General features: G+C 40.9%; 1 protein-coding gene across 1 annotated transcript in view; it reads left to right on the top strand.

Moving 5' to 3' along the window:
• Window positions 1-8,941, top strand: part of LOC115111547 (synapsin-1-like) — a 36,509-nt gene extending 27,568 nt beyond the window's left edge. Inside the window, 1 exon segment of the mRNA XM_029637703.2 lies at window positions 5,568-8,941. Coding sequence (XP_029493563.2) covers window positions 5,568-5,703 — 136 coding nt within the window. The 3' untranslated portion in view covers window positions 5,704-8,941.
• The last annotated feature ends 10,069 nt before the right edge of the window (window positions 8,942-19,010 follow it).

The raw sequence follows: 19,010 nt of genomic DNA, 5'->3' as shown, positions 1-19,010 counted from the left end.
CATCAAGGGGATTGATGTGCATGATGGTGTTATATCTGTACTGTAGGCTAGAAATTGAGTTTGCAAATCAATGTAGCTATAGTTTGTCATGGGATATGTTATCAGATGTTTACAGTGCGATTTGTTATTTGATCCAAATATTTGGACTGAGTGTGCCGAACAAGTTTTTTCAAGACGATTCCAATGGAATGTTCACACTTTTTGTGTCCTGCTCATTATTAATTTTCGTGTTGCACTTGACATAAACAACCGCTTAGGGCCCCACGGCTGCTAGGGTGTCCCAACCACCCAAAAATAATTATTATAATATATATTTTTGAAACTCAGTCAGGGTCTCAACTTACTGATGAGCATTAGAATAGTAGAATACACATGGTGCAATTTTCCAACAACTTTTCGTTTTGGGCCACCAAAAAGCTGGTTGACATTGTATTGAGTACAATGTACAAAGTACTATTGACCATGTTTAATGTCCTGGTAATTCTCTAGTGACTCATGGAAAGGAAAGTTTAAATAACACTACATAATTTACAACTAATGCAGTGTTCCTTAAAACATGTGATAGAGGAAAATGTGGAAAGGGTCAAGGAAAGGGTTATGCAGGTTTCTTTATGTTGTAAATTATGTATGCTTCTAGTGTATATTGCATATGAAATATGGCTTTAACAAGCTATTAACAGTCAAAATGTAATGTTATGGATTTAACTACTGTTCCCTGAAGGAGGGAAATGAGGTACAACATACTATGGGGAGTTGCACTTTCGCGGATCTACAATCACGCCTGACAATGAAATTCGCGCCTCGCTGGAAGCACCGCCTCCACAGGTGATAAGCGTGAGGCTCGGATTAATTCCTTCAAATTAATACTACTCTTCACTGAGCCCAGGAACGGGTGGCACGGGGCCAAACAGGTGTTGTACCTCGTTTCCCTCCTTCAGGGAACAGTAGTTATAATCCTAACGTTATGTTCCCTTTCAATCAGTCAACTTCGGTTCAACATACTATGTGGAAATATAATCACGCCCTAAGTTGATCCTGATGGATACTAAATGAAACGGTCCATGGCAGACCACCCAGACCTGACCCTGCCAGATGTGGCAGTCTGGGTATTGTGCAAACGGCGCACTGCATAGTGACTTTCCCCTGTCCCAGCGGTAAGCACCCTATGGGCTTTACTGGGAGCAGGAACATCCAAGCGATAAAACCTCACAAAAGTGTGTGGTGATGCCCAACTTGCCGCAGGACAAATATCTCCTACGGCCAACCCTTTAAACAATGGCCAAGATACAGCCACACCCCTGGTAGGTAACCCTTGCCATTTTCTGCTATATGCCAACGTGATAGCCTCCGCAATCCACTGGAAAAGACACTGCTTTGAGAGCGTCCTGCTGCGAGCTGGATTAGTAAACAGACAAAAAGCTGGTCACATAACTGGATTTCCCAGGTCAGTTCAATGTACATGGGAAAAGCTTGCACTGGACACAGAGCATGTAACCGCTGTTGCTCTTCAGAAGCAAAAGGAGGAGGCGAAAATGGAAATTGCTCAAAGCTAAGGACCTGTAGGACACAGTCATGACTTTCAGGGCGAAGGACGTATTTGGACATAACATCACCGTAGAGTCGCACTGGGCAAATTGAGTACAGGAAGGATGTACGGATAACGCGTGGAGGTCCCCAACATGTTTAGCTAATGCAAAAGCCATGAGCAGGGAGGTTTTAAGGGAGAGGATCTTCAGATCCATTGACTCCAGAGGCTCAAAGGGGTTGCCCCCAAAACCAGTGTCAAGCCCCAAAAAAGTACACTTTCCAGGAACCGCACAATCAGGGATAGCGGCCATGTACACGTTTAAAGTGGAGAATGCCCGCACTGGGGCCTCCCGGGTGGCGCAGTGGTTAAAGGGCGCTGTACTGCAGCGCCAGCTGTGCCACCAGAGACTCTGGGTTCGCGCCCAGGCTCTGTCGTAACCGGCCGCGAACCGGGAGGTCCGTGGGGCGACACACAATTGGCCTAGCATCGTCCGGGTTAGGGAGGGGTTGGCCGGTAGGGATATCCTTGTCTCATCGCGCACCAGCAACTCCCGTGGCGGGCCGGGCGCATTGCGCGCTAACCAAGGTTGCCAGGTGCACAGTGTTTCCTCCGACACATTGGTGCGGCTGGCTTCTGGGTTGGATGCTCGCTGTGTTAAGAAGCAATGCGGGTTGGTTGGGTTGTGTATCGGAGGACGCATGACTTTCAACCTTCGTCTCTCCCGAGCTCGTACGGGAGTTGTAGCGATGAGACAAGATAGTAGCTACTAAAACAATTTGATACCACAAAATTGGGGAGAAATGTTTTAAAAAGAAAAGGATGCCCGCACTGAAAAGGAACCAGCCCTTTATCTTGGCACCAGAGCTCAACCACTTATACGCATACAGCCCTCTTGTAGAGGGCACCCTTGCGGACTGAATGGTCGAAATAACATTCAGAGGTAAACCTCTCGCCATCAGATTGGCCCTCTCAGGGGCCAGGCCCATAGGAACTAAATCTCTGTCCTTGCATTCCAAACCTGCCTGTGTGCCTGGGACAACAGGTTGCTACGCAACGGGAGTTGCCACAGCTCCCTGCCTAAAAGGCAAATGATCGCCACGAACAAAGGCTGCTTGGGCCAACGAGGAGCCACAAGAACCAACAGTAAGCCCTCCTGGCACACCCTCTTCAGCATGGGCTGAATCAGAACCACTGGCAGAACGTGTAAAGGAGGGTCCGAAGACACTGGTGCGCCAGAGCGTCCATTCCCAACAGGGCACGGGTCCCTCATCGAGAAAAATATCACTGTGCATTTCTGAGGCTGGTAACTCTAGGTCTTCCATTCCTGTGGCGGTCCTCATGAGAGCCAGTTTCATCATAGCGCTTGATGGTTTTTACGACTGCACTTGAAGAAACTTTCAGAGTTTTCCAATTTTCCAGATTGACTGAACTTCAAGTCTTAAAGTAATGATGGACTGTCGTTTCTCTCTTTTTGTTTGAGCTGTTCTTGCCATAGTATGGTCTTTTACCAAATAGGGCTATATTCTGTATACCACCCCTACTCTGTCACAACACAACTGATTGGCTCAAACGCATTAGTAAGGAAAGAAATTCCACAAATTAACTTTTAACAAGGCACACCTGTTAATTTAAATGCATTCCAGGTGACTACCTCATTAAGCTGGTTGAGAGAATGCCAAGAGTGTGCAAAGCTGTCATCAAGGCAAATCAAATTGTATTGGTCACATACACATGGTTAGCAGATGTTAATGCAAGTGTAGTGAAATGCTTGTGCTTCTAGTTATGACCATGTAGTAATATCTAACAAGTAATCTAACAATTTCACAACAACTACCTTATACACACAAGTGTAAAGGAATGAATAAGAATATGTACATATAAATATATGGATGAGCGATGGCCGAACGGCATAGGCAAAGATGCAGTAGATGGTATAGAGTACGGTATATACATATGAGATGAGTAATGTAGGGTATGTAAACATTATAAAAAGTGGCATTGTTTAAAGTGACTAGTGATACATTTATTTTATCCAATTTTTAATTATTAAAGTGGCTAGAGATTTAACTCAGTATGTTGGCAGCAGCCACTCAATGTTAGTGATGACTGTTTAACAGTCTGATGGCCTTGAGATAGAAGCTGTTTTTCAGTCTCTCGGTCCCAGCTTTGATGCACCTGTACTGACCTCGCCTTCTGAATGATAGCGGGGTGAACAGGCAGTGGCTCGGGTGGTTGTTATCCTTGATGATCTTTTTGGCCTTCCTGTGACATCGAATGGTGTAGATGTCCTGGAGGGCAGGTAGTTTGCCAAAGGATGGCTATTTGAAGAATCTCAAATATAAAATGTATTTTGATTTGTTTAACTCTTTTTTGGTTACTACATGATTCCATATGTCTTATTTTATAGTTTTGATGAAAATAGTAAAAATTAAGAAAAACCCTTGATTGAGTAGGTGTTCTAAAACTTTTCACCGGTAATGTATGTTTTGTAGTAATAAAGAGAGGAAGAAATACGTGTTTCCAATGACATCATTGGTGTGCATTATATATATTTTTTTAACCAATTAGTAGGCATTGCTAACTAATTGTCTACTAATTGGTTGACAATGTCATTGGAAACACTTATCTTCCTCTTTCTTGTTTACTACAAAACATAGAAACGTTCCATTTTCACATGTGGTGCTGAATATGAAGTAGAACTTTTTTTTAATGTCCCTTTAAACATTGACAAGCTTCCAAACATAGTTGTGATTCCGTGACTGTATTGCCTTGGATGAAGCCAAGTCCCTTATGGACACAGGGGGATCCGGCAATGGCTGCGGCGGCATCGTCCATTTAGAATAACCAAGCGACTTAATGCGATGAGAGGCAAGCGGTGCTTAACCAAGGCAGACACAGGCGGTAGGGGGATATTCACAGAACCTGGTTGCCCTCTCTCTTTGAGTAGGCTCCCATAACTGTCGACAGAGTGCACAGGAGCCGGTAGACATTCTAGTCGACCAAGCACCCAATCCTTCTCTGCGTTCCGCAACTCCGACTCAGCCAAGGTACGGGCACCCAGGAGAGGAAGTCACTATTGGAAACACCAAGCTCCGTAAGGAATGCTACATGATTGTCAAGAGAACCTGAACCATGGACTAGTTGGGCAACAGTGGCAGCTCTCTCTTACTCTCGCACACAAACTGATTAAAGCGAGAGCATCCTGAGCATGCACCGAGCCGAGACATACAAGACAACAAACATTATCTTTTAATATACTGGGGCATGGTCGCGAACCCGACTTGTTATTAGTAGTTAGTTATTGCTATAGCCAGGCTAAGCCATTTGAAGAATAATTCATTGTTTGTGATTAGGAAACTTATGAGAACAAAGTACCAACTTCAACACACAACATGCAGGGGGTGAGCACGCTCTACCATTAACAGACAGTTTAGTTGACGTGACTCAAGACAGTCTCGTGTTTGTTTTAGTACCGTGAATTGTTCCTGTTCACACAGGTAAATAGTGGAATAACTGAAGGAATGAATCCGAACCTCACATGTATAACCTGTGGAAGACAGGGCTTCCAGTGTGGCGTGGATTTCATTGGCCTTGTCAGGCGTGATTGTAGCTCCTCCAACTGAAGTCGTGAGAGTGCGACTCCCCATAGTATGTTGTACCCAAGTTGACTGACTGAAAGACAACTGCAAGCAATTTCTTCAATTAATTTATCTTGGTGCCGTCGAGTCCAGAACATGGAACTAGGAACACTGGTCGGGGGGATGGGGGTGATTAAAAAAGCATGCCTTTGCATCCAGATCAATCATTCAGTATACATATAAAGTTGAGCTAGTCAGTGCACTGAATCAGTTCTGTAAGGAATGTCCATACATACTGAAGGAACTCTGTTTATCCCCTATGTATGGTCTCTCTCTTTCTTTCTCCAGCCATGCTCTACACTTCTTACCATTACACCCTATACTTCTTACCATTACATGGGTTTGCTGCATGACTTTAATAGCCTCTTCCTCTCCTCTATTGCCATTTCCTCTCTTTATAGCAAATCCCAGTCTCTTACCAATGCCTTCAACATTCCAGAAACTCCAACGCCACGGGCCAGCCTTAGCCAGGATGAGGTGAAGGCTGAGACCATACGCAACCTACGCAAGTCTTTTGCTAGTCTCTTCTCAGACTGAGAGATGGAGTAAGCCCCCTCCTACGCCGACAGACAGACTGAAAGGCAGTCCCTCCCCAACACACAATGGACCAATAGAACTAACACCTCCCTATCATGGATATTGATGTACATTGATGTGAAAATGCACATATAAAACATCTACTGCCTATACAGACATAGGATCTTAATTTGACCAGTATTGTTGTAGCAAAATTATCCTGCAGCAAAAGGATTTTAACATTAAATCCATAATATTGCTTGATCGATGGTTAAGCTGGCCAAAATTAGGCTATGTGAAAAGTGCAATACTGTTAATATAACCCAAGCTGTATCACAACCGGCCGTGATTAGGAGTCCCATGGGGCGGCGCACAATTGGCCCAGCGTCATCCAAGTTTGGCCGGTGTAGGCCGTCATTGTAAATAAGAATTTGTTCTTAACTGACATGCCTAGTTAAATAAAGGTTAAATAAATGTCAAATATTAAAAACCGTGTGTTAGTGTGGGTTTTCAGTGCATTTATGTAAATCACAAAGCTCATCTGCATTTCCTGTGGTGCAGGAAAATTCTCCACAACAAAAGAGTGATCAAATTAAGATCCTACATCTGTACATTTGAAGACCACACATAGAATATAATATAGATATCCCACTGGACAGAAACTGGTCAAATCATGTTTCCACTTTATTTCAACCAGAAAAATCTACGAGATGACGTTGAATCAATGTGGAAAACTGATTGGATTTGCAAAGTCATCAATGTAAGGGCATTTTGTCTTTTTTCACCCAACTTTTAACTTAAATCCAATTACATGTATTTTTTTTTTAAACTCGACCAAATGAAAATCAAAACTAGATGTGCCCAGTGGGAGGTTTGTTGCTCTCAGTCTGAAACATTCCCCATCACCTTCACATTCCAAATGATTCCTACAAACACACACACATACAGTACACATTCACTTCTCTTGTTGTTGCACGTGTGTTTAAATTTCAGATAAAAGTAAGGGAGATATTTACTTGGTCACGATTTGATCATTTGAAATTGTTTTTATGCTAGTATACTGGAAACAATACACTGGTAATCGTCATGATAGTGTTCACAGTTTTCTGTTACTGTCAGATCATAGTGACACATTTGACCAAGTTTTGGTTGACTCTGAAATGAACCATCGCTAAATTAAACTTCTCGGCACAGTGTTGTTCACACTACAGTAGGTCAGTTCAGTGTTACAGTAAAGCAACACCACAGCTGTTTGAGTTGCTCATTCATTCTAAATTATGTTTTTTTTTAGATGCATGTCAATAAAGGAGATAAGGTTGCAATTTCAATCACTCACATCGCCGCTTGTAACCGTGTTGTCACATGTAATTAGCTAGCGTAATTAGCATAACAAAAGTATGTGTTGTTTTTGTGAGAATGCCGTTGCTGCCTCCCTCTCCCTTCTTCTGTTAGATTAAGACAAAATCTCAATAGCTCTCAATTTAGAAAACATGCCTTACACAGGCACAAAGTTCAGTCAGATAGTATTGTCTCAGGGATGTCCTGGTAAGTGACACACTGGTGTCAGGGGTCAGGTCTTCCAAACGTTGCACTGAAATGAGGATGATGAGCACTGCAAATGAAAGCATGTGTGTTTATTGAGGTAGAATGTATTTGTTCTTTCAAATGTATTTGCACATGAAATATAACAAAATCATACTTGAAGACATGAGTCAAGCGATATTTTTGAGATTTGAATGTCAGATTGTAGAGACACAGCCATCTCAGTGCTCTATTTTACCTGCCATCACAAGGGCCTGGGATGCTGCTGTTTCTGTGAGTGGAGAGTTTGGGTGCCTATCCTGTCTGTCCCCTGGCTCCCAGCAGGGTCACAGCTTGTGAGCAAGGGACCTAGTCCAAGTAAATGCTCAGCCAAGGAATGTACCATGGGTCATGTAGGCAGTGTAAAATAAATATACTGGTATGTCCCCTGTGGGATATACAGTACCACTGCAGTATACTTCTGTTTGATTTTCTACATGTAATACTTTCTCCTCAAAACATTAATGACTCCTTTGATCATTGGTCAGAAAACAATCCCTAGATATTCCCTGAGCCCAAAGCTGAAACCTTCTGTTTCTAGGGCACTGAATATGTCTTCCAAAAAGAGTGTGTTCCAGGCAATCTGTTTTTTGGAGCTAATTCGGAAAAGTCCCAATCTCCCTGCAGAACCCCTCTGCTTCCTCTACGCATCGACCCTTAGTGTATCCACAGTGAACCCTTGTGATAAGTGGTGCATAAACGTGTAAATGTTGTTTTGTAAAACCAAATAGAAGTGTTGTACAGATCGTGACCTATGAATGATGCAGATTTGTCACGTTTGTCACGCTTGTGCTTGTTGATATTTTGTGCAATGAATACTTGTGGATTTTGGTTTTGGATTTTTGGCATTTATATCATTTGTAAGCCCTTTTTCAGTACTGGCATTCACTATCATGAATTATGCATTATTTCTACTTTTTGAAAAATCTTTTTTTATCTTAGTTTCTCTTGTATTCAGGATTAAATGTCTCCGTTTGAAAATGTATATTACACATCTTATCATGGGACTCAATGGAAATCATAACTCAGCAAACAGAATTGTCAGGGTATACCATTGAATGAATGGATCAGAGAAGCCTCAAATGATACCTGCTACAAAAAAATGACTTGTCTGGATGAACACGTGATTGGTATACATCTGTATTGTTTTACTCGGCTCTCTGCTACTGCCTGTCACAGAGAACATCCATCAGAGAACATCTTAGCTGTGTTTGGAGTTCAAATCCTCCAGTGGATTATACATTGGAGTGTCATCATAATTGAATCAATCTATATGAATATTGTTTGTTGATATTCATAGACATGGGTTGAAATGTTTATTTTGTTTACATTCTTTTGATGGATAGATTTGAATGTATGTTTACAATTTGTATGCCTTTTTTCTTTGCTTAAGTAGTTTTCCTAAATGCAGATGTAATTATTTTTTATTTTGTTATCTGCACTATGAATTTCTGTGAAATTGATGGTCAATATTGATGCCTGCCAGATGTATAAAACAAGAAATCTATATGTATCTAAAATAGACAAAAATGATAAATATTACATATATTTATATACATATAAATCATTGTGGAGTATTCAAATAAATGTATAAAAGTATATGTGATGTTATTTTGATGTTATTTGCAATGTACCTTCATAATTATGCTATCAACATGTGCACATATTCAATAAAGTTCAAGACCATTAGTAACAATGAGGAACCATTTTCTTCATAATGTTCAAATGATGATCAAAAATAACATTCTGAGTAGACATGATAACAGCAAGCTCAGTGGAAAACTGTGAATGGCCAATGGCTCATTTCCTCTGTGGAGTTGTAGAAGAGCTATTCAGTCGAACGACTGTCATATTATGCTTTATTGGTGTAATAAGGTTTAGCTCTACCAATGTGACCACAAGCTGCTGCAGGGTTACAGTCTGACCAACTAGTTGGATACTCAAAGGCCACTTTACTGTGAACTTTATCACATCACAACCACCAATTTGTATTATTTTATTTGACCTTTATTTAACTAGGCAAGTCAGTTAAGAACAAATTCTTATTTTCAATGTCAGCCTAGGAACAGTGGGTTAAGTGCCTTGTTCAGGGGCAGAACGACAGATTTGACCTTGTCAGCTCGGGATTCGATCTAGCAACCAATGCACCAACATGAGATCCTAACTTGGGATACTGTAGAGGGGAGTGACCTAAATTATTGGTGTATTTACGGATGTCTTTCTCATCATATTGTTGTAAGGACAGATATAATGTTTTAATGCTTGGAGAACATGTAATAAGAGCTACAGAGATACAGCAGATTATACCTAGGGCCCGGTGTTGTGCGTGATCATGTGACATGTGACATGACTGGATTTGAACCCTTTTCATTTTATGTCAGATGGTCCAGCACCATCCTCAGACAACTGCTGAACTTTTTTGTATAATTCTTGTTTCTGTGTAAGGCTTAAACAGGATAAAATGGTCACATGATTCTACAGAACACAGGGCCCTAATTATACAACAGGTGTGAGCAACCTTAAAAGGATTGAGAAGTCAGAGTAGTCACATTGAGATTTACATTCTTTTTCAAGTGAGCCGTGGCAGTAACAAAAGTGTGACAGAGTAGATTAGAAATGTCTGGTAATCTTTTAAGATTGTACCTACTTTCATGCATAATATGCCAGCTATGCAAAAGGGATAATGAACATGGCATGAGGTGGAAAAATCTGGTGAATAAGATTTACTGCCAGCATTACTACAAAATACTACACACAAATGCCAATGTTGAAGTGATCCCATTAATTTAAACAGAGCACGCATATAAAATATCCAAAGATGATCAAGCCTTTTTTTATCTTGTTTTTTGTGCAACAAATGTGTTTGTTCAAGGTTTATATACAGTACAACAGTCAAACACACAAGCCCTGTAAAGTTAATAGAAACTACTTGTCACTGTTGGAACTATTGTGTTGTAACTATTGTACCAGACAAAGGCAGCATCTACCCCATCCAGCCAAAGAGATACAGAGGAGACTGTTATTACTCCTTCCCCGTCTTGGTCTCTTTACTTTCGTCAAAGGATTTGCTTCATAGCCCAACATTTGTTTTGTTTGCTTGTTTGTTTCTAGCTTTATTTTGTATATGAATAATCTAAGTATGCTCTCTGAGAATATAAACTAACACAAAGAGTGCCAGTATTGGTTTTGCACCCAAATATCTGCTGCCCCCCTTGAGTTCTCTTGCTGTGATTTGGCCTGAAGAAAAGGTTGTTAAAGGTCCAATGCAGCTGTTTTTATCTCAATATCAAATTATTTATGGGTAACAATTAAGTACCTTACTGTGATTTTTTTCACCATTTTAATTGAAAACAAAAGAGTTTCTTAACAAAGAGCCATATCTCAAGCAAGAATGTTGCTAGAACAGTCGGGGAGTTGTCTGAGTGGGGAGGGGGAAACTGGATTCATCTGGTCAGTCTATGTCATGGAAAGAGCAGGTGTTCATAATGTTTTGTACACTCAGTGTATATAAAACACAGGAAAATCACGTATTTGACTGCACTGAGAATGGATGTGTTGCATAGCTGTCTTGTAAAAGAAAAGTCCCTGAGCTCTGTCAAAACTCCATAGTTGGCCAAAGCAGCAGAAGGACATACTTAGCGAAGGATGAGTGAGGGAGAAGAGTTCGATATTTTATTTGCAGTCGATCACTTTCCCAGTTTCCCCAGAAAGTTTTCATTATACTCTACTGTGTCTGGAGTGCACAATCCAATTTGCACAGAATGTTATATGGTTTCAACGCTGCTAAATGTTCTGAAAGGTCACACTTGAATTTAAAGCTATGTCTGCCTGCATTTCTTATCTGGATACTAAGAGTGCAGCTGTTTTCAACCTGACCATACATTTTCATAAATATCTGATGACCAATATCTGATGACCTTCTAGACAGTGGTGTACTTGCACGAAATCACTCTCGGATCTCCTGGCATACAAATGGCTTAGTGTCATTTACTGCTACCCAGCCACGTCACGAGTTGATATGACATGAGAATCGCACTGACAGCCACTGACAACCCCATGATGACAGTGACATATGAGATGTTGTCAATCTGTCAGAAGGAAGAAAAGTGTTCTAATATGACAAAATCCAGTGCAACTTTGTGTATTAGTTCAGGGAGCAAATACAGAAAACCTATTTAAAAGCTTTTCGGAAGTAGTTCAGGTCTACAGCTCCACACAAGCCCTGACTGGTACTGTTAGTCTGCCATGCAGTATCGAGGGAAATGTCCTTAATGAGTTCAGCTCTCATTATCTTGCTGGAGATGAATAAAGGATTGAGGCATCTTTGTGATAACATTAGCCTTGCATTGTCATTGACTGGGAGCGAGGGAGATGGCAGAGATGGGGTCCGTGATGTCTCTTTCTCTCACTGAACAGAGATATTTCTAGAGCTGACCTACTTAAACAGCCCTGAGATGCTGTGGGCACAGGTGCATCTGGTTCTGACTGTCTCTGAAACCCAGACAGACACAATAATTAGTAGGATTCACATGATAAGAATGGAAAACGACAACCTCAAACAGCACAGCTCATCAGCTGACATATCACATTAGGGAATGACTGACGGCTGGGCATGTTTTGAGCCCTTAGGATATTTACAAGACTTTACAGTAATGAAATGTGAAATACAGTCAAAGCTACAAAGTATTCACGGTTGTATTTAGGGAGATTAGCTGTCATGGTTTAACTCAGTTCTTGTTGAAATAAAAACACTGAAAGTAAATCTGGAGATTTGATAGTATTTTACAAGTAGAGTGATTGCATATTTTGTCAGCTGTGAAAATATATATGTTTTTTGATCTCATAAGTTGTGATTGCTTTTTACTTTCTTCAACCATGTAGGCCTATCTTAGGCTTGTACAATCCTTTGTTGAGGTGGTTTTAGCACTGATGGGAGCTGTCCTATTGTGGACGGCAGAGCCAAAGCATAATTAGAAAGCTATTAACTGAAGCACTGAAGATGTGTTGTCTGTCAAGTCATGTTAGGCCTTTTTAACAGCACGGCATGAAGGACCTCCCATTGACATCCTTACTCTTCAAAAATCACTCAATATATTAACAAATGACTACGTGTCATCTAAAAGCTCTAATTACATACATCATTTTCTAGAAGTGGGAAGTCAGAAGTTTACATGGGTAGTCTTCAAATGATGGCCTGGGTCATATTTGCACTCATGGTCTAAGCCCACTAAGTCTCCCTGGCCAACATGACAGATGATGAAGAATGAGAGACTGAAGTGTGTGGCACAGATTTAATTAAACCGCTCCCCAGGATGTCTCTCTGCCGCTCAGGAGACTAGCAGAGAAGAGTTACTGTTTGCCGAACACAGTTCGAAAATTATATTGTCTATTCTTACATTATATAAGAATTGACAATACGAGCAGTGTACAGTATGCCCTACAGACTGCTTTGAGGATCTGCTCTAAGGGTCTGGTTGGTAGGCTTCATCCAGTTTGGAAGTATACCGTATGGTTCCATTTTATTCCCCTTATTGCACAGCATCCGGCATAATATAAACCTCTCATTGATCACTCTTGATAATATGGAATGGATGGGGAAGTGATTGGATTTTGTTTACCTCATTGCATTCAAAATGTTGGTAGAACGCTTTACCCCCTGGATCCACTCACAGACTGTTTCATATTTACAACCAATTTTCACCTTCATTCATCTCCGGATTCTGAAGTAGATTTTGATGGTCTCTATGGGCAGCTCCCATCAGCACTTTACTTCATTCCCTTTGAAATCAATTCAGCCTTTTATTTTGCTCCTACTCAATATGGGTTACCATGGATACTGCTCCCAACTGTTAACTAGCTTCATGCATTTGTTTATGACTGTACAGTTTCTTGGTGTGGTATATGCTGTATATCTCTCAAAACTACAAAACATAAATGCAATAAACCGACTGTCGTTGATGTTAACATGTAGCCTATGTTGTGAATGCATGTGTAATACTGTGATACTCACTGTGATACTCAATAGCACTTCAAACTGCTTCAGTTAGGGATACATAAGAACACCTCTGCTACACCATACGAAATGCCTAAGAACATTCAGGGTGATGAGGATAAAAGAGACAAAGATGTCAAAGGGTCGGCAGGGGATTTAATAGTTTATAATGTTTGTCACTCATGAAAAAGCCCAATCATCATGTCTGCATATGAGCCAGCCTGACTCACTCCCCTCCAGGCTTGACCACATTCTGTGTCAGGGTGGGGGCTTCAGCTCCCTATTAGTCAGAAGACTTAACATTACTGCACTCTTGTCTAAATCCTCATCGCATACTCATGGATCATTTGAGCCCAGAGGCTGGTGCCCCATTGCAGCGTGGTTGCTCAGGTCTGTTTGGGAAAAGCTGATGGATATATGGGCCTTAGAGTAGTTTAATTTAATTTGTTGACTTTTTAATCCTCTCAGTCTTGACCAATGGATTTAGAGAAAGACTCTCCAAAGGATTCCTCAGATTCACAACACTGTTCTTCACTCAATCCCTAGAGTCTCAGCTTAGGGTAAAGCCTGGCCTGATTTAAAACATCTACATATGTTATAATGAACTTTCATGGACTGTAAGAACCCTTAGATAGCACACATACAGTAATTTTAAAAAATCCAAACATAATTCAAGACCCAAGACTGTGATCTGTATGTAAAATATTAACCACCAAGGGGAGCACAGACAACATCTTGAGATTCCCTGGAGAATTTCCCTTGAAAAATTCAAACTGCAGACATTTTTTTACAAGCACATAGGCTTACATTTACCCCCAACAACCCCCTCTAACAACCCCCCAACAACCCTTTATTTTTACTCCAAGGTGAAAGACTTCACTTTTGATGGGCTGCTGAATCTTCTATTATTGGCTGGCAATGTTGTAAAGAATAGATCTGAATGCCTTTCAGAGCTGTTGTCTCTTATATAATTGTATAACAATCTATGGTGGATATAGAAATATCCATGTAAGTGTAACAGATGTCCCACAAAGACAAGAAGGCTGGTCTCGACACCAGTGTAACAGATGTCCCACGAAGACAAGAAGACTGGTCTCGACACCAGTGTAACAGATGTCCCACAAAGACAAGAAGGTTGGTCTCGACACCAGTGTAACAGATGTCCCAGAAAGACAAGAAGGCTGGTCTCGACACCAGTGTAACAGATGTCCCAGAAAGACAAGAACACTTGTCTCGACACCAGTGTAACAGATGTGGCAGTCCCAGTTGATTGGTAGTTTATTTTCTGACGATAGACACAAGGGAGCACATTAGATGTGCAGGACAACTGTATGTTGATGGCTGTAGATTCATAATTTGTCGCTTACATGTCAATATCAGACAATATCATAACATTGACAGTGTCACGACTTCCACCGAAGTCGTTTCCTCTCCTTGTTCGGGCGGCGTTCGGTGGTTTGCGTCACCGGTCTTCTAGCCATCGTCGATCCACTTTTCATTTTCCATTGGTTTTGTCTTGTTTTCCAACACACCTAGTTTCCATTTCCCTCATTATTTGTTGTGTATTTAACCCTCTGTCTTTGTGTGGAACTGTTTGTTGTAAGTGCTTGTGTTCTTGTTTACTGGTGCGCATCGGTTTTTTTGTACCCATATTCTGTTGTATTTTTATGCCGTTGGTTTTTGGATTAAACTGTTCCGGCTACTACCTAGTTCTGCTCTCCTGCGTCTGACTTCCCTGCCACCAGTTACGCACCCCTTTACAGACAGAGATAGTACAAAATAAAATAAACGTAAGTATCTGAAGATAGACACAAGGAAGATTTGTGATTAGCATAGAAAAAACTGTGAATTAGCAGGGACTAATGTGACCATTACATCTCGAGCATGATAGCTATCTCGCTCTTACAGCAATAACATACAATTGCACATTCCAGGATGCCCTCAATATCTAACAGGTACTGTACACATATACTGTATACACATAAGGACATGTACATAGTGAACTCGTACACATTGTAAATATCAAAATAGAATATAGTATTTCAGAACGTGACCTAACGCTTGCATATCAATGTCATACTGGGAAGATTTGATGATCACCATCTCCCCTATCTGCAAATGTAACCAATGGCCTAACACCTTATTGATATGTAAATTCATCCAACCAATAGGAAAAGCTAAACATCAAATATACATTTCTGCAGAGGCAAGTGGAAACATAACTAACCCTCTTACATAAGAAACACAGAGACTTATCAACATGTTCATGTTGGGGGCCACTCATCCACCAGCAGCACATAATCAACTCAGAGACTTTTATACAGGTTTCCTCGATGACTTTGGCAATTTGGCTCTTTGGAGAGCATACGTTGAAAGTATTTAAGTCAAGACCCAGTTTACAGACAGAGGACAGGAGTCAAGCTCTTTTTGCAGTTCCATTTTGCTACTATATGGTGTTAGTCTGATTGATCCCTTTGGCAGGGCGCTCTAATTAACACAAGGACCTTGATTTCCTCCCCCGAGGGCCTCCTGAAGAGGCAGAGACACCTCTTATCACAGCTGATAGATATTATTGCCTACTAACAAACAGCTGACAGTATCTGATGCCAGAGTGTGGGGCAGGAGAAGGTGAGTCAACCATGCGCCGTTAGATCCCACTCTCAGGGATATTGGATGCTAAAACACATCACAGAGTGAGATTCTCAGTGCTATCATTCAAAATCATATCTTATACAGTACCAATAAAAAGTTTGGACACCTTCTCATTCCAAGGTTTTTCTTTAGTTGTACATTTTTTTTTACTACATTGTAGAATAATAGTGAAAACATCAAACCGATTGTCACGTCAGGGCGTGACACTGATGAAATAACACATATGGAATCATGTAGTAACCAAAAAAGTCTTAAACAAATCTAAATATATTTTATATTTGAGATTCTTCAAAGTACCCACCCTTAGCCTTGATGACAGCTTTGTACATTCTTGGCATTCTCTCAACCAGCTTCATCAGGTAGTCACCTGGAATGCATTTCAATTAACAGGTGTGCCTCATTAAAAGTTCATTTGTGGAATTTCTTTCCTTCTTAATGCGTTTGAGCCAATCAGTTGTGTTGTGGCAAGGTAGGGGTGGTATACAGAAGATAGCCCTATTTGGTAAAAGACCAAGTCCATATTATGGCAAGAACAGCTCAAATAAGCAAAGAGAAACGACAGTCCATCATTACTTTAAGACATGGTCAATCAATCCGGAAAATGTCAATAACTTTGAAAGTTTCTTCAAGTGCAGTTGCAAAAACCATAATGCGCAATGATGAAACTGGCTCCCGTGAGGACCACCACAGCAAAGGAAGACCCAGCGTTATCTCTGCTGCAGAGGATAAGTTCATTAGAGTTAACAACCTCAGAAATTGCAGCCCAAATAAAAGCTTCACAGAGTTCAAGTAACAGACACATCTCAGCATCAGCTGTTCAGCGGAGACTACGTGAATCAGGCCTTCATGGTTCAATTTCTGCAAAGGACACCAATAATAAGAAGAGACTTGCTTGGGCCAAGAAACAAGAGCAATGGACATTAAACCGGTGGAAATCTGTCCTTTGGTCTAATGTGTCTAAATTTGCGATTTTTGGTTCCAACCTCCATGTCTTTGTGAGATGCAGAGAAGGTGAACAGATGATCTCTGCATGTGTAGTTCCCACCGTGAAGCAAGGAGGAGGAGGTGGGATTTTGTTGCGGTGCTTGGCTGGTGACACTGTCAGTGATTTATTTAGAATTCAAGGCACACTTAACCAGCATGGCTACCACAGCATTCTGCAGTGATACGCCATCCTATCTTGTTTGCGCTTAGTGGGACTATAATTTGTTCTGTTGAAAATTAAGGGCTATTTGACCAAGAAGGACAGTGATGGATTGCTGCATCAGATGACCTGGCCTCCACATTCACTCAACCTTAACCCAGTTGAGATGGTTTGGGATGAGTTGGACAGCAGAGTGAAGGAAAATCAGCCAACAAGTGCTCAGCATATGTGGGAATGACTTCAAGATTGTTGGAAAAGCATTCCAGGTGAAGCTGGTTAAGAGAATGCCAAGAGTGTGCAAAGCTGTCATCAAGGCAAAGAGTGGCTACTTTGAAGAATCTCAAATATAAAACATATTTTGATTTGTTTAACACTTTTTTGGTTACTACATGATTCCATATATGTTATTTAGTAGTGTAGATGTCTTAACTATTATTCTACAATGTAGAAAATAGTAAAAATAAAGAAAAGTCCTTGAATGAGTAGGTATGTCCAAACTTTTAACTGGTACTATACATGTGGAATGAGACAGATGGAGGAGTCTGGCTCACCAATAGGATTTGTTTTTGTTCTGCCATATGAACTGTAAGCCCAGGCATGAGAAGAAATGCAAGTACAGTGTTAATGCTCCCTATTCTACTGCTATGGGAAACTGGTCTGGTGCAGAGATTTTGCTGGTGACTACTGCTTTGGAGCCCACATTGTGCTGTATGTTATATGTCCAAAGAGATGTAGAGGCCATCATTTCAATCTTCGCGAGCACTATCTGTACCTTGTTTCTCTCCTCTCTCTGTGTGAGACTGCTTTAGTAAGCAGTTTTACTGCAGCAGCTGGTGACTACTGCTTTGGGGCCCACATTGTGCTGTCACCATCATCAATTCAACTAATGCAGAAACTGTGTCTAGGTGAGATTGAGGAGCAGGTGCGGGGAGCTGGAGTCATTACCCTGTGCTGATGAGAGGTCACTGTTTCAGAGATTTTGCTATCTTGTTTTTCACTTCACTGAAGAGCCCCAAATACTTTTGACATGTATCCACCATTTTATCATCAGTAGTCTTTCTACTGTGCAAGAGACTATTATGAGTTAATCATATGTGACAAAATGAGTGAAGAACTTGTGTGAACACAGCATGGAGCTTTTTAGGTGTACATTTGAACATGCTGCCATGCCTCATATCACATAGTACATTTTGGTTAGGAAATAATGTCAGTTTAATAAATAAATTATTAATAATAAATTAAGCAAATAATGAAGAGTTAATTTTCATTGACAGGATACCTGTGAGAGCTCAGCGAAAATGATTGGTGAATTATCTTCCCATATGAACAGTGATAAAAAATTACCCTTAATTTTTGTGTCTGCAGCTACTTTCATGAACACAGATAGTATGCAATTCTCCTCAGAGACATGTATTTAATAAGCATGACAAAGTCCCTTATAAACGCTCATCAGCACGCAAGCATACGAACTCACATGCTAATGCACGCGAGTGCGTCATTTGATGCCCATAAGCGCAGACTCAGACACACCCCCTTATTGCTACGAATGCTTCAGATAAACCATGAGGGCGCACTAAATCACTGTTGACTGTGTTGTGGACAACATGTAGCGCTAAATGCGAAGATGGCATGATTTTTATAAAGACTGTATAAGAAATGTAGTAAAACTGCACCTAACAGGAGCCAAGGATTGATCATGTAGCCTACATATGATGGAAGCGGATCATTGGCGTGAAGGGTAAGATGATATCCACTCCTATTTGATGATGGAATGAAAGGACGGGTTTCAAAATTCTCCGTTTTCCCTCTGAGTACGGACACAACATTTTGGTCTATTTGAGCGTGTGATTACCTCTCCTCCGATGATGTCTTCGATGCTCAAATACATTGGGTCAGCAATGCCGTGCCGCATCAATAAACGAGGACAAAGTGTGCTTCAGATCTCGGTGTGCCAAAATC

The sequence above is a fragment of the Oncorhynchus nerka genome, linkage group LG27, assembly GCF_034236695.1.
Source record: "Oncorhynchus nerka isolate Pitt River linkage group LG27, Oner_Uvic_2.0, whole genome shotgun sequence".
NCBI classification, from domain to species: Eukaryota; Metazoa; Chordata; class Actinopteri; order Salmoniformes; family Salmonidae; genus Oncorhynchus; species Oncorhynchus nerka.
Note: the sequence above shows the minus strand (reverse complement) of the source record. Positions and strands in the feature narration are given on the sequence as shown.